The sequence below is a fragment of the Rhinatrema bivittatum genome, chromosome 14 (assembly GCF_901001135.1).
Source record: "Rhinatrema bivittatum chromosome 14, aRhiBiv1.1, whole genome shotgun sequence".
Lineage (NCBI taxonomy): Eukaryota > Metazoa > Chordata > Amphibia > Gymnophiona > Rhinatrematidae > Rhinatrema > Rhinatrema bivittatum.
Genome location: NC_042628.1, coordinates 46,407,100 through 46,433,540, shown reverse-complemented (window position 1 = coordinate 46,433,540; position 26,441 = coordinate 46,407,100). Strand labels below are relative to the sequence as shown.

Sequence of the window (26,441 nt, the reverse complement as noted above, 5' to 3'; positions counted from 1 at the left end):
GTAGACAGCTCTTGGCTGTGTTCACGACCCACCCGAGTTCTTGTAATAGATTCTTGACTCTGGTGGGGACTTTGCTCTGATCAGCCAATTGTCCAAATAAGGATGTACCAGGATTCCTCCTTTCCTCAGTGCTGCCGCCACTACCACCATGATTTTTGGTGAAGGTTCTGGGGGCAGTGGCTAGTCCGAAGGGTAAGGCCCTGAATTGATAATGATGGCCCAGTATCGCAAGTCGCAGGAAGCACTGGTGATGTTGATGGACCGGGATGTGAAGGTAGGCTTTGGATAGGTCCAGGGAGGTTAAAAATTCTCTCGGTTGTACCGCCATAACGGAGCGTAGGGTTTCCATGCGGAAGTGTGGCACCTTCAGGTAATGGTTGAAGGTCTGGAGGTCCAAGATGGGCTGGAATGTTCCTTCTTTCTTGGGAATGATAAAATAGATGGATTAGTGGCCAGTATTTTGTTGAAGCGTGGGCACTGGAGCTATTGCCTTCAGGCTGAGTAGTCTTGCTAGTGTGGTTCCACTGCCAGTCTCTTGGATTTAGAGTGACATGGCGATCTCAAATTTGTCTGGGGGGATGCTTTGGAATTCCAGAGAGTACCCCTCTCGAATGAGAGTTAGGACCCACTGCTCCGAAGTTCTCGACCCATCTTTGGTAGAATAGGGTAAGTCTGCCCCCTGTGTCTTCTTTCTGTGGATGGGTCTGCGTCTTCTCATTGTGGGGTATGGCCGGGGCCTGCCCCTGAACTTGCTCCTCTCTTAATGTGCCTGTTCCGAAAGGACTGAGACCTTCCTGAAGGACAAGGTGCTTGGGACTGTGTACTCTTGTAAGGTTTAAAGCGCTGCGATCCTCTGCCCTTGGTTCTTGTGGGAGGGGAGCGCTGATATGACTTTTTGTTCCAGTCTTCAGGTAATCAGAGTACTGGAGATTCACCCCATTTGTTGGCTAATTTCCCCAGTTCGCTCCTGAACAGGAGGGATCCTTTAAAGGGCATTTTTGTGAGGTTCGCTTTGGAAGTCGCATCAGCCGACCAATTCCGGAGCCATAATTGTCTTCTTGCCCCCACTGCAGCGGCGGCGACACCCCTGGATGAGGTGCGCACGAGGTCTGCGGTAGCAACAGTGAGGAAGGAGACCGCAGGTTCCATTGCTTCTCCGGGCGTGGTTGAGTCTCTGGCGAGGATCAAACAGGAACGTGGCACTAATGCGCAGCAGGAAGCAATTTGTAGCGTCATTGCTGAGACAAAGGACTGCTTAGGATGGCTTCCAGCCTTCTACCCTGTACATCAGGGGTGGGCAATTCCAGTCCTCGAGGGCCACAAACCTGTCGAGGTTTTAGGATATCCTAATGAATATGCATGACATAGATTTGCATACACCTGAGGCAGAGTGATGCAAATCTCTCTCATGCATATTCATTAGGGATATCCTGAAAACCAGACTGGTTTGTGGCCCTCGAGGACCGGAAGTGCCCACCCCTGCTGTACATCCTTTAGTGCCGCTCCTCCCTCCACTGGGATCATAGTGCGTTTTGAGACTGAACAGATCATAGCATCCACTTTGGGGAAACGTAGAAGTTCCTTAGCCGTGGGTTCCAGTGGGTATAGGGCTTCTAGTGCCCGCCCCCCTTTTGAAAGTGGCCTCTGGAGCATTCTATTCCAGGTCAATCAGTTCCTTAATGGGCTCCAACATACGAAAATAGCATGAGGCCTTACGGAGGTACACCAACATGGGGTTCTTCTTTGATTCTGCTGTGGACTCCGTGCCTGGAAGATCCAGTGTCTTCATGGTCTGGGACACTACGATTGGTAATTTGTCCTTGTGGAAGAATCGGAGCATGGTCCGGTATGGCTCCATCCCTGGGGGAATTTCTCCTTCTTCCAGGGAGTTGGTTTTGTCCTCTGAGGTATCAGAATCCCCATCAGAGGGGCTCTTTGTTCGGAGAGGCATTTTTCGAGAAGGCCAGGAGGTGCCTGGAAGGACTTGTGCTTCCGGCAGGGTTTGAGTCAGGTGGGCAGCAGGGGCTGGTTGTGCCTGGACAAAGGTTTGCAGCCCTTTGAAAAATTCCACCCAGGAGAAGGTTCCTGGGTCCATGTTGATCCCAGGAGGTATTGTAGTGGAAGCCCCGGAGGAATTTTCCTGTGGGGGTGCCGAGTTGGAAATACTTAGGTCTGGGATGCCATTATCAGTGATTCTGGATCCCTCTCCTGGCTGTAGAGGGTCTTGATTTGGTTCTCCCTGGTTCTGTTCGCACTGCTGGCACAGGAGGGATTCCAATCCAGGCTGCGCGGCTCTTAAGTGGCAGGCTAGGCAAAGGAAGGGGCCCTTGGCTTTTTTGGATGGCGGAGCCATTGTTTGTGCGCATGTAGGGCTTAAAAAGTCTCTCGTGCGTGGAGTTATGCGCGCAGATGTGCTAGTTGTGAGCAGAGGTGCAGAAGTTATGAGCACGAAGTGCGCACAAGTTGTGCGTACGGGCAACGGAGTTTATGCGCGCGGCACAGTTATGCGTGTCGCTGTGCGCACCACTGTGCACTCACCCTGTAGATAAGCGTTTAAGTTAGGCGCGTCGGGCTTCCGGCCTGCCCCGCGCGTACTGCCGGTCGAGGGGGGAAAATAGCACCGATGACCCCGAAGGCAAGATGGCGACCCCCCCCTTGAAGGGTCTCCACGTGTGTGGACCCTTGTACCGAATCGGGGCCTGCCCAAGGAGGGCTGCTCAACCTGATTTTAAAGCCTCGTTGGAGGAAGGATGGTAGCACTATTCGAGGCTGGAGACTTAGAAGTAAAGTTTCTACCTTACCTGGTCTCAGCGCTTACCGGTCGCGTGCCAGGTGGTCTCCAGCTGCGGGGGAAGAGGGAAATACCTTCACTGCCGCGCTCGAATCTGCACCCCGCTGCCTTTGCCTTTCAGCCACCCTGGGGCCTAAGACCACGCTGGGATTCGGCCTTCAGATGAAGGCTCACCTCTGAGGAATATCAAGAATCAACCTCAGGAAAGTCTCGACGGGGGGAGGGACTGTTAGGTTTCACCGCAGGAGAAGCAGGGCTCTCTTCTTAAGGTAAATTTTCTCTCTTCTTTCTTGCTGTAAATGTAACACTATTCTTGTTTGGGATAGTGTCTGCATCTGCTATGGAGATGGAGAAATACTGAAGAGCTAAGCACGCTGCATGGGTATATGTAGGCTGACGTCAACTTTGAAATCTGACTCCATCTGCTATCAGGAGAGCACAATACCCATTGGTCCTGAGTCCATCTGGCTACACACTAGGAAAACTACACCGTTATGTAGAAGTTATCTGGCCACACACACTATAGCATTCTTCCCTTCAATCTTGCATGGTGATCCTGTATCTACCCATTAGGGAGAAGTTGCAGGCATGTACTGAGACTGTGTCAATAGATTAGGACAGGGTTTCCCAACCCTCTCCTGGAGGCATACTGAACCAGTCTGGCTTTCAGTACATCTGCATTCATTGGAAACCTAGCGTTTTCAAATCTACCCTCATGCTATTCATTGTGGCAATCGTGAAAACCCATCTGGCTAGGTGTGGCTCTAGGAGAAGGTTGGGGAAACACTACATAAGACAAAAGGTCCTAGCATGAGACTTATCCACTGGAGCAAAAAAAGAGCAATGACATGTCCTTGTTCTCTGAGCCTTCACTCCTGAGCACAACTAGCCGAAGGCCTTGTAAGAACTGAATGAGATTCTAGTGCTACTTCTTGAAACCTTAAGGGCGGGCTTTGGGGTTACTCATGATTTCTACCAGAACTTACAGGTGATGGCTGTGGCGCTGGAAGTAAAGAGGCTTTCTGCTTCAGCTTTCAGTGGCCGACTACTGTGCTATGATGGTGGTGTGGGTAGCAAGCCTGCAGCTGCAGTTTGGCCTAGTTACCAGTCATCAGATCCCAGCAGTAGCAGCTTCGCCTGAATCTCAAGAGTCGGGTATTTCAATGTGAAAACGGAAATCTGGTCTGACCCTGCTGAACACTAAAATCAGGGATAGCCAACTCCAGTCCTTAAGAGCTACAACCAGCTCTGGTTTTCAGGATATCTTCAATGCATATGCATGAGATAAGATTTGCATACAATGAAAGGCAATACATGCAGATTTCATGCAATTTAGTAGGGATATGCTGAAAATCAGACCTTGAGGACTAGAGTTGACCACCCCTGCTTTAAGCACACATCTCCAATAGGACATTGGCAAGATGGAGGACCACCACAATGGGAATTAAAAATGTACTCTAGAAGAAAGAGAAACATTCAAGGGCCCAATATTCAAAGCTATCTGGATCGTCAGCGGCACAGCTATGCAGCAGAATATAACCGGATAAGTTCTAGTTAGCTACTCACTAACTTTTATATCTGGATAATTTCGGACCTGCTATTGAGCAGCTCTCACATCGTTAACTGAATTAGGCTGCATATAGGCACTTATCTGGTTACGATAACAAGAGGTTGCCCATTGATCAGCCCATTGCCTGCCCCAAGCTATCCGGCTATCTACTTAGCTGGATAAATACTTAGCCTGCTCAGTGGTGACCGCTGAACGTAGCCAGATATTTAGAGACTACCACTTAGCTGGACAAGACCTACTTATCTAGTTAAGTAGCATTTCAGTATTGACCCCCAAATATCTAGCAGGCTTCAACAAAGTATCAGAGGAAACATTTACCATGCAAGGAGAAAGAGTCAATACATGGTGCTGAAGGGGTGGAAGCTCAAAAGAGGAATGAGAAAATACTTTTTCTTAGGGAGCCAGAATTCAAGCAGGCCTGGGACAGACACAAAAAGACCTTAAGGAGTCGATTTTTCAGAATATCCTCTAATGACTATGCATGCATACTGCCTCAGTTGTATGCAAATCTATTTCATGCATATTCATAGTTTATCAGTGGGGGGAGGGGGGAGTTTGAGCCAGCACATGCTTACATACCTCCCCAAGGAGCCCTGCCCCTTTTTCCTGTTCAGGCTGCTTATTATTGAGGTGCTAACTGCATGTCCAACTAGGGCAACCCCTCCCTCAGACATCTACCCTGGGACAGCCACTCTCCAACCCCTTTAATCCAAGCCTAGATTAGGGCTATGGCTCCATGTCTAGTGACAGAGCCCAAACTACCGCCCTGCGCCTCCCCACCCCGTCCTGCAAAAAAATATCAGAAGCAAGGGGAGAGTGAGCCCTTGCTTGCACAATTTCAAAATAGCATCTCTTTTTCCTAAGGATTTCAGTTCCTGCATCTTCCCAAAAGGGAAAAACATCCATTGAAAAACTGCAGGGAAAAGGTGTCCAAAAAGCACTACCGGGCTTTGTTCTAAAATATAAGAGATCAGACAACATCCCACAGAAGATTGTTTTCAGGTTTTTTCTGTAACTGTTTTTCTTTTCAGAAGTTGCAGGAACTTGAAAACCTTTAGCAAAGATGTGCCGTTTCAAAACTGTCAGATTGACGGAAGCAAGCTTTTTGCACTCTTTTTGGTCTATTTCTCCCTAAAACTTGTCCTTAAGTTTCCATCATTTGAAACCTTACAGGAAAAAAAGTGTCCTTCCACTTCTAATCCACCTGAACCCGGTTCCTCCTCACCTTGGCATCCTTCAGTGGCTTCCCAATGTGTTTGGACATGATGGCCGCGTACTGTTCTATCGTGAGCTTCTCGGCGCTGAGCCCAATGTCCTTTCCAATGTATTGTTCTGGGGCCTTCAGCACACTGACGACGACAGGGCCAAGGTCACAGACAGAAAAGCCATCCATAGGAACATCTCCCATGGGCAGAGCTGCAATACCAACACCACAGTTACACCGCAGGCCAAGAACCACCGCTGAGGAAAGTCTATAGAAATGATCCCAGAGACTCCTGCACAAGCAGGGTTGTCATCTAGTCCTCAAACAGAGCCAGTCTCTGTTTTACCCTATGGTGTATAAGGGGGTGCAGGTCTGACTTTCTTAGGGAAAAAAAAAATAAAAATCAGAACTGCAACCCATTGCATGCCACAGTGGCCATTTTCTTAAAAAGGTACCAGGTCAGAGCCAGGTGGCTGCCTCTATCCTCCACTCTGGCTGCACTGGGGCAAAGGAAGAAACCTGCCACAGTTCAAAGAGGTTCCAGCTTGGTGAAACTCCACGCTGCACATCATGGGGCCGGATCAGCTGTGTGTGGCTGGCATGGGGTGAGCAATAACTCAGACGGGTAATGTATTTGCATAGCAGTAAATGCCGGATAGGCCTCGGGTGGGGGCGTCCTCTGGCCAGAACCTACTTCTGGCGTCAGAAGTGGATCAGGACTGCAGGTGTCCTATGCAGGCTGACCTCCATCACCTGCAAACACCCACTTCTGCCACCGAAGGCTGGCCTGATCCTGCCCCCTCGATTTGGGGTAATTTTCAACCTGTCCACCACACTGCAAAGTTCATGAGGGCTTTCTACCTGAGGTTTTCATGCATACCGTCACTTAAAAAAAAATAAAAAAAACTGTCCCCTCCCATGGGCAAAGGTTTCCACATATTTGCAGACAATTGAAAGGGTAATCTATGCACATTCTTGTCCTCCCCTGACCTGAACACTGCCGCTGAATGCAGCTCACAGAACCCTGTACACCATTAGGGCGGATGAGTTTTAGATGGCCCTTGCACCTGGGTAAATGGCGTATGAAAGTTACCCTCTCTTTATCCCAAAGAGTGAAGAACCAGGGAAGGACGGCACCTGCTTTACTTTAAAGCAGCTTTCCCAGCCCCCACAGACCACAGCCTCCAGTATTTTCAACTTAGGAGGGTGAGCTAAACATGATGGAATTGATAACTCCCAAAAACCTTTAGGACATGCAAGTGAGACAAGCAGAATGTGGACCTGAGAGCCATAACCCCCAGCAGCACAGTGCACCAGAGGGAAGAACCAATATTTCCATGGCTAATTATTTTCTTTGCTTTAGTCCCTCAGATCAGTCCAGATGAGTGGTTTTTGTCCCCTCCTCCCTCTCCACCTCCCGGCATCTTCATCTTCCTACTCTACCTCTTGACATCATCTCTCCTTCCACCACCTTCCCTTTCCTACCCTCTCTCCTCCTTAGCATCAGCACTTTCTCTTTACTTCCCTGTCTCTGTCCCCTACCTCATCACCTTCCCTTCCCTCTTCCCCCAGTTTCCTAGCAAGTTTGGCTGCCCCTTCCAGAAGCACTTACCTGGTGATGCTTCTTTCTCCTCTGCCAAATTTCCTTCTGTAATGGGAACTGCATGGGGCCAGCAGGACTTGTGAGTCCACAGGGTCCGGTGCAGTTTCAGTTGCAGAGAGGGAAAAGCAGAGGCAGCAGGAGATAAGCGCTGCTCTGTGACTCCCCCTGCTGGTAGAAGGATATCCTGCAGGCCAGCTATTAAAGGAAAAAGAAACCGAAGATTGCCAGGGCTCACCAGAGAGAGATAAGGCACACTGGTTGGGAAATGCTGTGCTAGAATATTAGTCTTCCTGGCCCGATGCAGAGTTGTTATGATTTCCTCTGTATACCCTTCAGTCTCGATCTTCTCTTCTCCCTTCAAGAACCAGGCTGTGAGACAAAAGCAGTCCACCTGTCCCAATAATATGGGCTCCCAATGTAACAGACCGGCCACAGGACAGAGCCATAAAAGGCCTCCTACCGCCAGATTCACCAAATCTATAGAACATGGACATTGGGTACACCAGAATCCCTCTGCCGCTATGCCTTACTTTAAGAGGCCAAGGAGGAAAAACGCAACAGAACCCCTTGAGGCCATGCATGGGAGAGTATCCAGACCCTCCAAGTCGGGCTCTCTGACTGAAGGAAGGATCTCTGGGCCTTGACATTGCACTTCATTGCCATCAAATCCACCTGAGGACACCCCCCCCCACCCCAAACGTGGTCCTCTTGAGAGAAAATGCTTCTTCTGCCAGCTCCCAGAGTCCAGCAGATATGCCTACTCAGAAAATCCACCTGCAAGTTCTCAACCCTTTCCATGAGAGTTGGCACTTGAAGGATTTGTTGGCTTTCTGCCCAGCACAGCAAGCTTCCCACTTCCACGAAGACCGCTGGGTTCTTGGTTCCACTCTGTTTATGTATGCCACTGTTATCACATCGTCCAATAACAGTCTTGCTACCTTGCCCTCGAGTAACAGCTGAAGGAATATGCAGACCTTCCTGACTGCCCTCACTTCTAACCAATTGATGGCTCAAGACGCTTCCATTCCTGTCCCATCTGAATCTAACAGATTGCCCCTCCATCTGTGCAAACTGGCATCCGTGGTCACCATTATCCAATCTGGAACTTCCGATTCCATTTCTTTTCACCAGCTGGCTGCAAGAGCCACCAGGAAACACTTCATCTGGCTGCCCCAAAGAGACAACCAAATCTCAAGATCCTCAGATTGTGGATTCCAGATGGAGAAGAGAGACATCTGCAGCAGTTTCATATGGGCAGCTGCCCAAGGAACCAGAACCAGCATAGATGCTAGAGAGCATAGAACCTGCAAATAATCTCAGGCCCTGGATGACTAACTGCAGCAATCGACAGTCCCTCCCATTGTTAAAAAAAATAAAATAATCTTACCTTCCCCTGTCTCAAAACGAGCCCCCAGGTCTTCCAAGGTCTGAGCTGGAAACAACTTATTCTTGGTAACTTTTATTATCCAGTCCAAGGACCCAAACAGCTGAACTACTCTGCAAATGGACCTCTAGCAGTCCATACTGGGTTTTGGGAATGTACCAACACACCCTCCCTGCACAGAGTCCCTGCTACTACCACCATTACCTTGGAAAACATAGAAGGAGCCATTGCTAGCCCAAAGGGAAGCAGTCAAAATGGGTAGTACTCTCCCAGCACCATAAATCTGAGGATGTTTGATCTTCCTAAACTCTCCTTTCCTGACCGCTGCGATCACGGAGTGCAAAGTCTCCATTTGAAAGTAAGGTACCCTAAGGACGCATTTATTTATTTATTTTTTGAGGTCTAGGATAGTCTGAGAAGTACCTTCCTATATATTTTTTTTTTTTGAATTTCACGCTTCCTCCGGAACCACTGCATCCAGTCAAACTAAATGCTACAATGTGGACACATCAGCTTAAGAACATAACATGCCATACTGGGTCAGACCTGGTCTGACCAGGGGTCCATCAAGCCCAGCATCCTGTTTCCAACAGTGGCCAATCCAGGCCATAAGAACCTGGCAAGTACCCAAAAACTAAGTCTGTTCCAGGTTACTGTTGCTAGTAACAGCAGTGGCTATTTTCTAAGTCAACTTAATAGCAGGTAATGGACTTCCATACTCTTGAAGCACATGGAGATACCATAAAGGCTTCACCCACTGGCCGAGCAAATTTTAAGGCATAAAAGTCTCTTACCACAGACAGAACCCAGAGATCCGTTATCTCGGTCCATTCCTTGTAAACACTGTTCAACTGCTTCCCTATGCCTACATCTGGGAGGTGAATCAAGGCCTCATTAGGACCAGCAGAGGGACCTAAAGCCTCTTGGGAACCTCTACAGTTTCCCCGAAAGGACTTTGATTTGGACACAAACTACTGCTGCACTAAAGAATCTTTTCCTGGTCAATTCTGCCTGCTGGGAAAGGATTTCAGGGTTTATCTTCTGGCAATTTATGAGACTTTGACTCTGAGATGCTTAGGCAACTTCTCCCAAGTCCTCCCAAAAAAGCAGTTTCCCTTTAAAAGGGAGATTCCCAAGCTGGGATTTGTACCATATGTCCACAGCCCAGTTACACAACCAGAGCAATCTCCTAGCAGAGACCACTAAGACCATATTCCTGGCTTCCATCTGAAGCAAATCATACAAGGCATCCACTATAAAAGCTAAACCAGTCTGTAGTTGCTCAGCCTCTCTCAGATAGACTCAGCCACTGGAATCTGTTACACCCATCGGTCTTGGCGCTGCCTGCTGCAGTGTGCAGTAGTTTCATGGCTCAGGCCTGTTTGCAATGGGTGTAACAGATTCCAGTGGCTGAGTCTGAGGCCAACCCCTAGATCTTTGTTTTGCTCAAGTGACTGCCAAATAACATAAGGATCCCAAACTTTGTTAAAAGCAAAAATGGTTTTCTGTTTATATGCTGTGATTTTGCTTAATTTGTATAGAAGGGAAACTTTCTTCTGAATTTCCGATATAGGAGGAACGTCAGAGGTACCCCAATATTTATCTAATACACATCGTGCTGCAACAAAAATGTAATACAAGTGTTTAGAGAGAGGTATGGTCATGGTTTCAGTTTTTGGGTACTTGCCAGATTCTTATGGCCTGGATTGGCCACTGTTGGAAACAGGATGCTGGGCTTGATGGACCCTTGGTCTGACCCAGTATGGCATTTTCTTATGTTCTTACATTGAACAATACCTGACAAGCAGTATAGCTCATATCTAAATGACTCATCTCTGATAACCACTTAAACATTCTCTGCCAAAACTGTTGAATAAAAGGGGCACAACCACCACATGTGGAGATAAGATCCTTCCTGTTGACATCCCTTCCAGCATATCCCTGATTTAGTCAGATAAATTTTGTGTATATGCATAGGGCTATAGTGCAATCGGTATAACATAACAGTTTTCTTTTAATGAGGATGCTACCAATCCTTCCCCACGTCCTGGTAAATAACTCTCCATCCCTCTTGATCCAATTCCAAGTCTTTTTCCCATGCCGTAGCAAAATGGGGTTTATCTAGCAGGAAGCGTACAGGAAGCTATAAAGTTTTGAAAAAGCCTTAGTCAATTTATTGGCTCCCCTACATAGCCCCTCAAAAAAGGTTACCCCTTGATGTAAGCTACCCCGTACCTGTGGAGTGAGTAGGAAATGCCGAAGCTGTAAATACTAAAAATATTCACACATACCTATTCCATATCTACTACAAATGTCGTTGAAAGAACATATCCCCTCTATTCCCCAAACTTGTGCTATAGTGTGAATCTGTTTAGCCTTCCAAGAGGCAAAAGCTTTTGAGTGGAGCCCCGGTTTAAAAGCCAGATTATAAAAAGATAGGATTGTGGAGAGTAAACTTTAGAAACCCATAAATTTCTTTTTCCACTTATCCCATATAGCAAGGGTATTTACCATTGGCATAGAAGTCATACCTAGTGACAACCAAGTAGATCGCGGTTGCCATATGAGGGGCTTGTAAAGGCATATCGCCCACCATTGCCTGCTCCAGTTTTATCCAAATCTTGACTACTGGGGTCTTGTGCCAGTCTAATATAACCCATAAATGGGCCGCCGTATGGTACCATAGTAAATTAGGGACCCCTAAACCCCCCTCTCCTTTTGAGAAGTACAATATTCCCCCCCCCCCATATAAATTTCTGCAGTCTTCCCTGCCAGCGTTTTAGCTCTGTTTGTGGTACTGTGATCGGCAAAGTCTGAAGCGGTAAAATATTCATTTTTAGCACCGCTATCTTACCCAACCACGATATATGATATCTACCAATCATTCAGAGAATAGAATACAAAACCCTGACGATCATCCACAACGCAGTACACAACACAGATAACTCCGCAGTCAGTAAAATGTTCCACCCCCACAAACCTCAACGGAACACCAGAACTTCCGACAAACGACTACTCGAAATACCCGCTTACCCCATGGCAAAGCTTACTAACACCAGAAATAGAGCTATCTCCATAGCGGGGCCAAAACTTTGGAACGCCCTACCATGCTACCTCACCACTATCAGCGATAATAAATCATTCAAAAAAGAACTGAAAACTTGGATCTTCAGCCAGACTTTCAACGATAATTTAGGCTAATTACAATCGTGATGCCTTCCACCCCTCCTTCTCCCCTCTTCTCCTCTTCTTTACTCCTTCCTCCTCCCCTTGCCCCCCCCCTCTTGCCCTCCCCTTTCCCCTACCCCTCGCCTCTTCCCCCCTCCTTCCGCCCCATCCAACCCCCCTACCTCTACCTTCTATCTCTCTCCCCCCCCCTCTTTCCTTTCATTTCCCACTCATACTTTCTTGTGTTTGGAGCACACGTTTGTACCTACCTTCCTCGTTTTTCGTTTCTATATTCATTTTCGTTATTTGACTTAAGATATTTTAATTATTTCCTGTTACAACCTGTTCCATGACCTGCTATATGCATATACTTTCGTTTCACAACTTGTTCTATGTATAATTGTTTTGTTTCAATGTAAACCGGGGTGAAGGCTTGTGCTAAACCTCGGTGTATAAAAGCTATAAATAAAAATAAATAAAATACTTCATTCCTCCAATTCTTTGTAAATCTTCACCAGTAAAGGCGTATAATTCAAATGAAAGATCTTCTAAGCCTCCGAGATAAATCCCCAAGTATTTTATTTTCCAGGGTGGCCATTTGAAGGCATAGGCCTTCTGTAGATTTATTGCTTGGTTAGAGGGGACGGAGATATTTAAAATCTCCGATTTGTCCCAATCTTAAACCCCGCTATGGAGCTAAATTGTGATATCTCATCTACTATCCCCGGTAGCGACTCATCAGGATCAGTAAGTGAAAACAAGATATCAGCAGCAAATAGGGCCATTTTGGATGTAAAACCATTTATAGCCATACCTTGAATTTCAGAATTTTTGCGGATTCTGATGGTGAAGGGTTCTAAAAAAAAAAAAAGTGCAAATAGAAGCAGTGATAGGGGACACCCCTGATGGGTCCCTGTCTGCACCTGGAAGGATTCCGAATACCCCCCATTTATCTTCAAGCATGCCAGTGGAGAGTCATAGTTTAGTGATCCAATTAATGAATAAAGGGCCAAATTGCATCCGATCCAATAATTTAAATAAATATGTCCAGTGGACAAGGTCGAACGCCTTTTCGGCATCTATAGTTAATATGGCAGGAACACGTTGTTTAGCCCACCAAATGAAGTCTACCGCCTTCCGAACATTATCGGAAGCCATCCTTCCAGGGATAAATCCAGATTGATCAGGAAAAACAAGATCTGCCAATATCTTAGCCAAAATCTTCAAATAGAGATTGATGAGGGATATTGGGCAGTAGGAGCCGCAGAGAGATGGATCTCGGCCTGGCTTTACTAAGACCGTAATTCCAGCCTTATTAGTGGAATGTGAAATTACTCTTTCATCTCTCAAAGAATTATACATACAGGTAAGAGGTTCTACAAGCCATTTTCCAAAGGTCTGATAAAATTTGGCCATATATCCATCCAATCCTGGTGATTTCCCAGGCTTAAGATGTTTAATCACATTTTGTACTTCCAGGATGGTAATTTCCTTATCTAGGCTAATTCGCCGTTTCCGATAAGCTTAAGATATCTGTATTGTATAAATAAGAGTCAATACCAGATTCATGGATATTTCCATCCGCACTATACAGGTTAGCATAAAAATTTAAAAATCTGTCTAATTTCTTGGTTGCCAGATAGGATATTTCCCTGTTCATCCTTAATTTTGACTATGTTATTTTGAGTTTTGCGCTTCTTCAACTTTTGGGCCAAGAGTTTTCTTGCCTTGTTGCCCCCTTCAAAGAATTTCTGTTTAACAAGAACTGGAAGGCTATGGAAGCTGCATCTAGATTCACTAATTTATCCCTTAGGCCTTGAAGAACACGCCAATGAGCGAGTTCCGCCACTCCCAGTAGATTCATTAATAGTCCCCGTTCTCTATTCCTCAATTTTTTAACATACGATGCCCTCGCAATAAAGTGACCCCTTAAAACTGCTTTCAGGCCCTCCCAAATCGTACACATAGATACCTTCTCCAGTATCATTAATGGCAAAGTATTCCTCAATAATGTTCTCCTGGGAGCAGACGAATTCAGTGTCATCAAGCAAAGAATCATTAAGTTCCAATAAAGTTGACCTCTATTCAGAAACTGGAAAGATATCTCAGCCCATACCGGGCTATGATCTGACCATTTGATATGATCAATCTCCGTTCTAGAGATATTATTTATCAGACCTATAATCAATCAAAATCATATCGATTCGTGAGTAAGTGTTGTGGGGTCAAGAGTAAAAGCTATAATTTCTGGATTTAGGATATCTTGTCTGCCACACATCCTTCACATCAAGATCTGCCATCAAGTTTTTTAGGGCCTGCCTATCTTTGTGTTGTCACTGCCGATCCCCTTGAATTATCTAGGGATGGGTTGAGAGTTAGGTTGAAATCCCCCCCTATTAGAAGTTGACCTTCCACCGTGTTTTCAAGGGTCTCAGCCAAGGTATGAAAAAAATTCCCCTTGACCCTGATTCGAGGCGAATACAGTGGCTAAGCTGAATTTATGTCCACCTATGGAAATTACCACGATTATATAATCTCCCACCCGCATCCCTCACACATTTAATCTTGTCAAAAACAAAGTCTTTCCTCATAAGGATACCAACCCCAGCGTATTTAGAATTCTTCTTTGCCGCCACCCTATACTGTATAGGATATTGGGATGAGCGCATCAAATTCAAATAGCTGGCAGTGAGATGTGATTCCTGAATCATAGCTATAGCCACATTCTGCTGCTGCAATTCCTTAAATAGTAATTTGCGTTTGCGAAAAGAATTCTGACCTTTCACATTCACGGATAATAATTTAACATCAGTCATTAGTATAGTGATATAGTAGAAAATTCTGTAGACATCCATCACATCTAGCTAACCATTTATCCCCAGTTTGTCATATATCTCATCAAGCCCCCCCCCCCCCTCCCATCCTGTTGGTAGTCAGTAGTAATGGAATCATTAGCTGAGTAGAACTGACCCATAAAATATAAGTAAATACAAAGTCTAGAGCACCCCTAAACCTCCCTCCCTCCCTCTCCTTTACCCCCAAAAAAAGCATCCCATAGGGAGGATTGTTGTATAACATAGGAAGAAAATCAACAGGGACTCATATCCCTCCCAATGCCAAGCACTCAATCCCACTACAAAAAAAACAAAGCAGCAGGATATAGGGTTAACTCTAACCACGAACTGAGTTGAACAAAAAAGTGTAACATACATTTGGAATCTGACTCAGACTTTAGCTAAATAGCAAAATTATTTTCCAAATCCGGACTGAATATTAAATTGTCATAGTGAGGAAAAACAAAACAAAACCACACACAGTAAGCATTAACCGGCTTCCTCAAGTGTCATCTTTGGAGGCTGACGAACTGGGGGAGCTCCGTTTCATAGAAACATAGAAACATAGAAATGACGGCAGAAGAAGACCAAAAGGCCCATCCAGTCTGCCCAGCAAGCTTCACACATTTTTTTCTCTCTTACTTATCTGTTTCTCTTAGCTCTTGGTTCTATTTCCCTTCCACCCCCACCCTTGAAATATCTAGCTTGATTAGTTAGGGGTAGTAGGGGTAGTAACCGCCGCAATAAGCAAGCTACACCCATGCTTATTTGTTTTACCCAGACTATGTTATACAGTCCTTATTGGTTGTTTTTCTTCTCCCCTGCTGTTGAAGCAGGGAGCTATGCTGGAAATGCGTGTAGTATCAGTCTTCTCCCATGCCGTTGAAGCAGAGAGCCATGCTGGATATGCATCGAAAGTGAAGTATCAGACACATTTGGTTTGGGGTAGTTTCAGCCTGCGATCTCCCCGGTCCACCTGTTGCCATCTCAGTAGTTCTGGTTTTCTCATAGCCGGGGTTGGAGTTGAATTTTTAACATCCTGCACCGAGTAGCCAGCATCTGTCAGGACTTTTGCTGCCTCGTCCATTGCCTTGATTCTGTAGGTGATGCCTTCCTTAAATTGCAGCCCGAAGGAATATAGCCAGCGATATTTAAGTTCTTCCTGCCATAAGAGCGCGGTGATAGCACGCATCTCTTGCCTTTTGCGCAATGTGGCGGCTCCTAAATCTGCGTAGATGGCTATAGTATTTCCCTTCCACTGTAAGGTAGCTTGTTGTCTCCCTTTATTATAGATCCTCTCTTTGTCTTGGTAATTATGGAAGCATACTATGATATCTCGCGCTTGGTTCTGTTGTCGTTGTCCTAGTGCTCTATGTGCTCTATCAATTTTGACCAGGTGGTCTGTTTTATCAGTATCGCCATCATTATCCGAAAATAAGGTCGCACATACTTGTTGGATGATTTCCTCGCAATTGGCATTTTCACTGGATTCAGGTATTCCCCGAAATTGCAAGTTATTTCGCCTTGTTCTGTTCTCCATATCTTCTATTTTTAACGCCAAATCATTGCAAGTAGTTTGCAGATCTTTCATGTCATGTTCCATATGCTTCATTTCTTCCGCTTGGGCCTCCATCTGTGTTTCAGTCTCGTCAAGGTGTCTGCCTATGTCAGCCATATCTTCCTTCATATCATTGATTGCCGACATAATATCCCATTTGTAGTTCTTGATATCAAGCCAGAGTTCACAAAACCAGGATCGAAATTCGGCTCTGGTGGATATTGCCTCTTCTGTCTCAAGTGCTTCTCTGTTCTCATCAGGCTCAAGCCCGCTGTCATTGTCCGTATTGGCGTCCGCCATTTTGGATTTTATAAACTCCGGGGTTTTCCCTGTTTTGCGGTAAGAATATTGTTTAAAGTCAACAGATTTCTTCTTGGTTGTCATCCACTTAGTTTCCTCTGTCGTGCCGTCTCCGGAATATAAGGTAGTTAATCGCCAAATTACTGCGATGTAGTGGGATTATCGCCAGGCATCGGGAGGAGCTCTCATTTAAGCTTCCATCATTCCTGGTGACGACACTTCCTCCGCAATTCTTCTCTTTTAAAGAGATTAACCTCTCTCGAATAATCCCTCTCAGCCACCTGCAGCCACCCTTCCTCCAGGGGTGCACGATCCACATCATCGTCCCAGTGGGATCCTGGGTAGTGGGACCCCTGGAACCTCTTCCCCACTGTCCTCTGACACATCAAAACTAAAATCCAGATGTGGACTGGGCTCAATCTTTGTTTGGTGTGTGGTTGAACCTCCTGCACCCCCCCCCCCCCCCAAAGACCCCAGGAACCAGCTTTTTTTTCCTCCAGAAGGGCCTTTTGCATCAAAAGCACAAATTCTGTGGAAAAAGGGTTTGAATCTGAATCCTCAGCCTGCAGCTCCAAACCTCCTGCCACAGTGCCCTCAGAGACCACAAACTCCCCTGCGACAGGCATCAATCGCAGGGGACTTCCATTAACCACCTCAGAGCCCACATGGCCTGCAGGAAGGCAAGATGGCCTCAGTTCCTGCATCTCTAATATATGCCAAATCCACTCAGAACAAGAGATTCTGGTAACTGAGCAGACTAGAAATTACTATAAATAATGCCTCATCATGGGATTTTTGGGGGTTTTTTTGTGAGCCGCCTTTTTAATGTCCATAGGAGAAGGTGGTCCCAAGCCTCCCCCTCTGCCATCCACAGAGGCCATTACACATCACAAACGTTTTCAGCCTGCTCTTTCGACTGCCATTGGCCAAGCACTTCCCACACTCAGCAGGAGCGGCCATATTTGCAATGCAGAGCTCCAGCCACCACAGAAAAGCCTGCCCGCTTCCTCTCTCCATGCCTACAATTGGCCCCAAAGCAGCCCATACTGCTGGGTAGGGCCTGCTGATGCAACAGCTTACTCTTTTTTTTTTTTTCTTCAAACTTTCTTTAAAAAAAAACAAAAAACAAAACAAAAAACAAAACAAAAAACAAGAGACCAGCTTCCCCAAACATCAACAAAATAACCACTGCCTAGCAATCAGCAAGGAACAATAAAAACTATTTTCCTTTAATGGAGTCTTCAAGGGAAGGGGAAGGGAGGCAGGATCTGTCAGCAAGAGAGGAATGGGAGTGAGGGGGCCACCACACTGGCTATCAAACCCTCCTCTAAGACAGGATCCAAGTTCACCAAACCCCTGCCTGACCCTACTGTACCAGGATGGCGGCCCAATCCAGGACCTAACTCCCCCGGGAGCAATTTAGTCTCAGTCTGATTGCAGGTTTTGCACTTCTACCATTTGCTGAAGACTCAGAATGCTGAGAGACTGCAGGTGCACATTGGCTTATGTACCAGCAGTTAAGTAAAGTGTTCCCTCCCTGTCTCCATCTGCTGGTAGGGGAGAAAAAAAACAGGCATCTGGACTGATCTGGGCAATAAGAAAACATGTTTTACCTGTGTATAATTTTTGCTATAAGGAGTCTGGTATTTATTGTGTAAGTGTGATTACCCCTTCCCCCCCATAAATATTGCTGATTTCAGGACATTCCTATCTAAGGATGCAATTGATCACTGCTGGTATTATGTCATTTTAGTAGGGTCATATGGCTAACACTGGCAGTGAATAGGCTGGGCTTGTGCCCCTTTAAACCCATTGCCAGCTCCACTCTGGCCTGCCTGTCCTTTGGGCAACAGATCATCATGGACAGCCTGGCCCCATGCAAAGCCCACTGGGCTGGGGTTATAAAGTCAAGCTCCAATCAGGAGCCCCCCCTGGCCATATGGCTTACAGCCATGTTGCACCCATGGCCATAGGTCAAGGGCAAGGGCAACCTCAGGATCTCAACCCTTTCTAGCTGAACTGGCAGGCCCAGCTCACCCTCTATAACTTCCCCCATCCTCAGGCTCCTTCCCTCTACTGCCAGAAAGAGAAACAGCTCCTTACCCAACTCATATCCAGTGCCATCTTGAGTTTTCTGTGGTAGGAAGTAAGAGAGAAAGTTTTGATAGTAGAAGGAAAGTCGGACGCATGTCATAGGGACCCCAATAGCTCGGAAGTACTCCTCCACTACTCCCTTCCCATCAAAGTGTGGCACCTCGAGCTGGCCCTTCGTTAACTTCTTCACGTTCTCCAGCCCGCTGAACACCACGTGCTTCAAGTCCAGGCTCTTGGCAATGTCTGCCACCAGCTTACCCTGCAAAAAAAAAAAAAAAAAATCAGATTACAAAAACAAGAAGTTTCAGCCAGAAATAATGCATTTTACTGTAAGGGACATGTGGCATGCACGTCTTCATGATACACAAGTGTGTGAATCTGAAAACCTAAAATAACTCACTTGTCAGAATCCTCATCTCCCCCACACCACCATGCCTGCAAATAGGACACGAAGACACAAAAGTTATAAGGGCCACGCACAAAGTGATCTCATAAACCTTATTTTCCTTCAGAACATAGCTTAAGTTATTAGAGGGACAATTGCACGCATGTATTTAGAAACATAGAAATGACGGCAGAAGACGACCAAACGGCCCATCCAGTCTGCCCAGCAAGTTGCGCACCTTTTTTTTTCCTCATACTTATCTTTTACTCTTGGCTCTTAGTAACCTTTTGGTTCCATTTCCCTTCCACCCAAACCATTAATGTAGAGAGCAGTGTTAGAACTGCATCTAAGTGAAATATCTAGCTTAATTAGTTATGGGTAGTAACTGCCGCAATTAGTAAGCTACACCCATGCTTATTTGCAGAATAATTTGATATAAAAAAAAAATAATGCACCCTTCAGCACATTCCTGTCCATTCCTCAGCCCTATGCAACGGACAAACATCAGCTTAATCTCTAAATCACACGAGAGCCATCAACTTACCCTATAATATCTTCCAGAATACCCCCCACATATACATTACTAACATATCCCATAGAATACGCATGTACACTGGCAGAATGCCCTATGAAATGCACACATCCATTGGGTCACAGAGGCCTCTGGATTGCCTGTACATGCATTTTACGATCGCCCTTCTCTGAACGCCAGCCAGAGAGATCAGACAAGAAGGTCCATTCATAAGAGCCGCATTCCCCCAGTACACCCTTCCTCATCTCCCGCGAGTGCCATAGAGATCGGGAGCACAGAGCAACCCCTCCCCCCAAAACCACCAATTAGGTCATCAGAACCAGCCATAAAACTGGTGCCAGATAAAGATGGAGCAATCGTTTGGGGGGGGGGGGGGGGTCCCTTCACGGCCATTTGGGAGTTTTGTCTGTGGTACTTTCTTGTTGCTGTGGTTTAAGCGTTAGTAAATCAGTGTCTCAGGGGGCAAAGTGTGTGGGTGCTGGTTCCATAGTGGTTTACTGGGGGACATTTAAATGTGGCTTATTGCGATATTGTAGTTTTATGATGTATTTTAATATGCCGTGTTTTCAACTGATAGGCAACTTATTGAATTGATTGGGGTGGAGGGGCATTACTGTAGCTGTGTGGTGCAGCCTATCATTTCCCTAGTGAGAGTAGGGACAAGGTAGGTTTGCATTAACGATTTTAATTATTACATGTATTAAGTGGTGTATTGATATATTGCAATATTTGGCTGTAAACTGTTTTGGGTTCCTTTTGGGAAAAGGTAGAAACAGAACATTTTACTTCAAATAAAATTCTCCCCTTTTACTCTTGACTCTTGTGGTTGTGTTAATATTTTAGTGGCAGGAAGAAGATTACTGGTATTTAATTTATTTTTATTTATTTGTAGAGTTTTATATACAGTCATTCAGTAAAGCCATCACAACAGTTTACAAAGTTCAAATTACAATACTTTGAGCAAAAGGTATAACAGGAGGCATATTAAACAAAAAATGAGAGACATCCGATTACAAAGATATTAACTAGAACATGCATTACGGATTGCACGAAGGGGTACACAAAGGGGAGAGCCCCTTTGTGCACCCCTTCGGCACGCGACGTACAGCACACGGCGCCTGCTGATATGGCGCTGTTAAATGGTCGGCACAGTTCTCAGTAACTTTGGGGGGGGGGGGGGGGCGTCAGCCCTCGCAGGTGAAACTCCATCAGGAGCCAAGAATGCCCAGTAACTTATTGTCCCATCCATCTGGGAAGGGGAACTCAGATCCCTTCCTTAGAAAGGTCTCTCCACTGGCTGCAAGGCAGAGGGGGGCTATACTCACAAAAGGTAAGTGTAAGGGGACCCCCATTTCTGCCCCTTACTGTAATGGCCACAGGTGGTCTCAGACATGACGTGCCGGTAGTGTAGGTGGGAGTGTGTTGGAGCATTGACACTCCCCAACAGGAGGACTCTTAGTCTTAACAAAGCTCTTGTACACATGTGATGCAGTAGGAATCAGAGAGTGAGCAGTAGGATTCCTGAGACTGGAATCGGGATAAGTCAGTCTGCAGCCTGAGGGTGCCCCATCTCTTCTCTAGGGAAGGTCCCAGGCAATGCTTTCTCCCAGTGGAGGAGTACTCACTAGCTGAATATACCACATTTTGTTCCTGAAGGAGTTCTTGGAGAACTGTGTGTGCCAGAGGAAATTTTGTCCATGGTAGGAGCCAGAAAGAAGGGTTGCCCATCTGAAAAAGGATCCTAAGGTAATTTCTGACAGTCAGAAGTCAGCCAGTAGCTTGCTAGAGAGCACACAAGAGAAAAGAAGTAGAGAGATTTTCTGCTCTACAGAAAAATGTACCTAGGGAGACTCAAGGGAGGAGGGTTCCTGCCCCATAGAGGTGACTTGCCTGCAAGAACAGCAGCATATTTTTGGAATAGACTGAGATATGATTTTTGTACTTTTACTGTTTGGTGAACTATCAACTGTTATATAATTGTTTGTGGACTTTGATTCACCTGCTCTTCAGTGCCACCACATTTTTATTTTTAAAAATCTGGGAGTTTGAATGGTTTTATTGGTACCTGGACTAGACTTAAAAGGAAGAGCCCCAGGGAGGAAAACCCCTCCGTAAAAGGCTCCCTGGAGGTCAAGGGGTCTATCATATAGTAACACAATAATGACAGCAGATAAAGACCAATGGGCCACCCAGTCTACCCAGCAATTTGCTTATGGTAGCAACTGCTGCAAAAAGCAAGTTATCCCCATGCGTTCTGTCAAGGGTAATAACTGCTGCTCCATGCACATTACCCCCCATGCAAAAATGTTACAGCACCCTCTTCTTCATTTCTGGCCTCAAGCCTTTAGGGAGCAGCATTTACGTCTTGCCTTTTTTATGCATTTACTGTTCTCATCTTCATCACCCCTTCTGGGAGGGTATTCCAGGCATCCACCACCCTCTTCATGATGTTGGTGGTGAGTCCCCACCCCCACCGGAGTTTCATGAATGACCCCTAGTTCTACAGAAAAAAAAAAAAAAGGTTTGTGCATCATTGAAACCTTTCAGGTATCTGAAGGTCTGTATCACATCTCCCCTGCACCTCCTCTCCTCCAGCATTTTCATATTTAGATCCTTCAGCCTCTCCTCGTAGGTCTTCTGAAGCAGACCCACACCATTCTGGTCACCTTCCTCTGGATTGCTTCCGTCCTGTCTCTGTCCCGTTTGAGATACGGCCTCCAGAACCGACCACAGTACTCCAGGCGAGGCCTCACCCTCCTTGGCTGTAACCCTCCCTCTATGCCTGGCATCTGGCAAGGCAGGAGCTACATCAGGCCACTACCGCTTTTAGATTAGAAACTATTCTGTCCAAATGAGGATTATGATATTGAAGCACTGCAAGAGGCAGAATGGTAACAGATGTTGGCAGTAACAAACTCTGGAGAAGTAAAAAGAATGCTCTGGGAACAGGATACCTAGTAGGAAATAAAATGGTGTTCATAGATGTATCCCCCTCAGGTCTCCCAATTCCAAATGCAATGGGGAAGATCTAGAATAGCAGGTAATTTAATTGGGGATGCCCAATGGCCCAGCAGCACTGCCAGGTGGGAGACCCAGCTTCTTCTTAGGCCAGCAGGGGCTGGGGATGCTGCAAAGGAAGGATGTGGGGCCTCAGCACTGCAGGAAGTCCCAGTGACGCCTCCTAACTGGCAAAGGGCACGTGCTGGGAACTGAAGGAAGCCAGAGTCTGCATCACCCAGCTAGAAGGCTGTTGCTGTGAGGGCTTAGCTAGATAGGGAAAGGGTGGTGGTTGAGAGCCCTTGGGCTGCTGTTAAGTTGATTCAGCCTCTCTTGTGAGAGCACAAGACAGGCTGCAGCTGATACGCCACATGACTAGATCTTCTGCCTGACTAGCCACCTCCCCTTTGGTTTGAGCCCTCAGGTTCTGGCTGCCAGCAGGGCTTTCCAGGCCGGATACAAGGAAGGTGGAAGTACGCCAAGTCTGTGGCCGGGCTGAGGTTGGGGCAGGCACAGAGCAAAGCGAAGTCAAGGACCAGGCTGAGGTCAAGGCAGCAGAGAGCAAAGCAAAGTGAAAGTCCAGGCGGCGGGCAAACCAATGAGAAATCAGGCCAGGGAGAGAAACAACAGGGTAGACAAGAGCAGGCAGAAACACAGAAAGAAAACCAGGAACATGCTGAAGCAACGAGCACTGGGTAGTAGTTCTGAGTTTCCCTTTATACTAGACAGGATGTGATGTCATCTGCACATCATAGGAAGTCCAGCCAGCAGGACCTATAAAAGGGCTCAAGAGCTGCAGGCAGTTCAGCAAAATGCCGGAGGCACTTCAGACTAGAGGTGATACAGTGGATTATAAAATGTGGGAAAACTCCCAGGTAGTTATGCTTCAAGTCTTATCACACTGTAAATCCAGGAGGCAGGCAGTTCTGATTGAGTAAGAAAAAAAAAATCCAGGGGCACTGGCTAGCAGAAAATTGCTACAACAGAGGTAGTATATTTATTCTATTGCTCAAAAATCATTAAACAAAACAAAAGGGCATCAGGCTAAATAAGGGACCACAACCCTGACATTTTCTTTCCATAAGAGGAAAACCGTATGCACAAACTGCAGAGCAGGAGCTGCTCACAGCCTTGTTGGGGGAAGAATATACAAAGATCATGAAATCAGAACCTGGCCTTACCTGTTCAATCTCTTTGTCTGTGCTTAAATGCTCCCAGAAATTGGTGACTAGGAAACCTCCATAGGCCCCACAGAGTACAGCTTCTAGGCTTTTTCCATCATCCAGGTCTCCTTTCACCACCTCTGCTCCCTGCTGCTTTAGCTCCTTGGCTGCAGCCTTCTTCGGATTACGCATCACTGCCCGCACCGCAAAAGTCCCATCTTCCAAGAGAGCCTTTGCAACAGAGCCCCCTTGAGCTCCTACAGAAACCAGACAAAAGCAAATCAATTTTTACCCCATGAAATAGTAGAGGAATGTAAATTGAGTTACCACACATAGCACCAGATCCAAATCAACACACACCTTCCTTCTAGGCAATGACAGCTGGTGAGCCACAAAATAAGTGGTGATAAGAGTGGAGTCTGCAACTCTCCCCCTCATCCACCACCACCACCTCCATGTTGTCTCTTCTCTTGCCTTCTACCATCTCCCACTTCACTTATTGCTCTTGCAGAAACTGCTCTCAGCTAATCATACCTGGCTCAGTAACCCTAGAGCAGGGCTTCCCAAACCTGTCCTGGGGACCCCACAGCCAGTTGGGTTTTCAGGATAGCCACAATGCATATGCATGAGATAAATTTGCATATCAGGGAGACTCATTGTGGCTATCCTGAAAACCTGACTGGCTGTGGGGTCCCCAGGACAGGTTTGGGAAGCCCTGCCCTAGAGGGTCTATCCTGTCTCTTCTTTTCTGGGCCCTAGGCCAGCAGCAACATCATGGATTTAGTTCCTCCCAACTACGAAAAGTATGACAGCTTCATCTTTGGGTTTCCTGCTCTACTAACTTGTCTCCCTCTCTCTTGCACTGCAGTTTAGATTCACCTTCACACTCAATATTAACACTACACAATGCATAGTCCCACATTAGAAGTCATCATGAAAGATCTAGATGTCATTGAGGATACGCTGAAATCTTCTACTCAGTGTGCAGCGATGGCCAAAAAAGCAAATAGAATGCTAGGAGAGGAGTGGAGAATAAAACAGAAAATATGCCTCTGTGTCGCTCCATGGGGTGATCTCATCTTGAGTATTCTGTGCAGTTCTGGTCACTGCATCTCAAAAACAGCTATAGCAGAATTAGAAAAGGTACAGAGAAGGGCAACCAAAATGATAAAGGGGATGGAACAATTTTCTTATGAAAGGCTAAAGAGGTTAGGACTCTTCAGTTTGGAGAAGAGATGACTGAGGGGAGATATGATAGAGGTCTATAAATGAGTGGTGTGGAACAAGTAAACGAGAATGAGTTTACTCTTTCAAACAAGTATAAAGATTAGGGAGATATTCAATTAAGTTACTAGGTGACAAGTGAAAATATATTTTTTTACTCAGTGCATAAACTCTGGAATTCATTGTTGGAAGATGTGGTGAAAGCTGTTAGTGTAACTTTAAAAAGGGGTTGGAAAAGTTCCTGAAGGGAACATTACTTAGGTAGACTTGGAGAAATGCACTGCTTATCCCTGGGTTAAGCAACATGGAATCCTGCCAAGTACCTGTGACCTGGATTAGCCACGGTTTGAAAACAGGACACTAGGCTTGATGGACTTTTGGTCTGACCCAGTGTAACTCCTTTTCGGGAGTGGTAACTTCCTTAGGACACACATCTAATTTACAATCTTTGGAGCTGCTCTGGCTTGCTGACTCCATCCCAAGCTTGACTCTTGATCCCTGGGGTGATTCTTTCTACAGGGTGGGAGAGAAACTCATTTATGGTCCAGACAGTGGTGTGTGTGTGTGTGTGTCTGTGTGTCTGTGTGTTAGCTGTAGCATGGACCGTCTTGCCTGCTTTTTACAGACGATCAAAGTTAACCCTCAGCTCCCTTTATTGAGAGGTGAATGGGAAGTTCCTATTATTTTTCTTTCCATCCAGTTTACCAGCATGCGTCCCGTGCACGACAATTTCCCCTTTCCAGTCTCGCTCACTAATGGCTCTGAATGTGAAGAATGCAGCACACTAGGGACCCGCTTTACTGAGCTTTTCGCCCCCAGACACCCAGACTCGGGGGGGGGGGGGAGCGTTTGTAACTCAGAACCTAGGTCTGCTATTTCTTTTCCTTGCAGGGTCAGGTTTTAGAGCAGTTGTTCTTCTCTTACATCACTTACCTGTTGCTCCAAAAACCACGATCAGCCGCTTCGTAGCCATTTCAGAAGAGATCAACAGAGCCCCAAAATAACCCCGCCCCCTCCCCCAGCGGCGCTTTATTAAAGGCGAGAGTAACTCCGCCCCCGTCTCTGACGTGAAGACTCTGCCTCCCAATCAGGGTAGAGTTACCAGCAAGAACCCGGCTGTGCGCCTAAGGGCCCTCCTGAAAACCGAAGCATGGAGAGTCTGAAAACAAAAAAGTGGATCTTGGAAGACAACGCCCAGCCTGGTCTGCCAGTTTTGCTCGTCCCCAGTTTTCCTGGCTGCTTTCTCCTGACCCTTGGGGCTGGAAGCCCTGGGCTTATGGAAAACTTGGTGTGCCTGGCATCCAGCAGCACATAAGAGAGCTGGCGCGTCAGTGTACGTTGTGCAAACTTCAAGTTCAGTACTTAATTTAAAAGTTGCTAAACAAGTTAGAAAGTGCTTGCGACAGCGGCACGTGGTCCCTGCAATCATCGCCGCCGCCGCCACCACCCCCACTACTCTCCTGGCACAGTGGTTAAAGCAGCATTACAAACAGGCAGAGCCGGAGCAAGCCCATTTGGCACCTATGGCCAACTATAAAAGTGCATCCTCAACACAATATACCACCAAGTGGCTGGGAGCCTCTGTTACGGGACGGGACGGGGGGGGGGGGGGGGGGGTTTGATTTTTTTTTTTT

General features: G+C 46.4%; 1 protein-coding gene across 3 annotated transcripts in view; it reads right to left on the bottom strand.

Annotated features, from left to right (window-relative positions):
* LOC115075753 (nmrA-like family domain-containing protein 1) overlaps positions 1 to 25,845 on the bottom strand; it is a 35,078-nt gene extending 9,233 nt beyond the window's left edge. For 2 of the 3 annotated variants that reach the window (XM_029576463.1, XM_029576462.1), the window contains exons 1-4: positions 25,741 to 25,845; positions 23,602 to 23,840; positions 18,516 to 18,765; positions 5,587 to 5,777 (exon numbers count right to left, since the gene is read on the bottom strand). In XM_029576463.1, coding sequence (XP_029432323.1) covers positions 5,587 to 5,777; positions 18,516 to 18,765; positions 23,602 to 23,840; positions 25,741 to 25,780 — 720 coding nt within the window. In that variant the 5' untranslated portion in view covers positions 25,781 to 25,845. Of the gene's footprint in view, positions 1 to 5,586; positions 5,778 to 18,515; positions 18,766 to 23,601; positions 23,841 to 25,731 lie in introns of all 3 variants that reach the window. The other variant, XM_029576464.1, reaches the window with a different exon arrangement.
* Between the last annotated feature and the right edge of the window lie 596 nt (positions 25,846 to 26,441).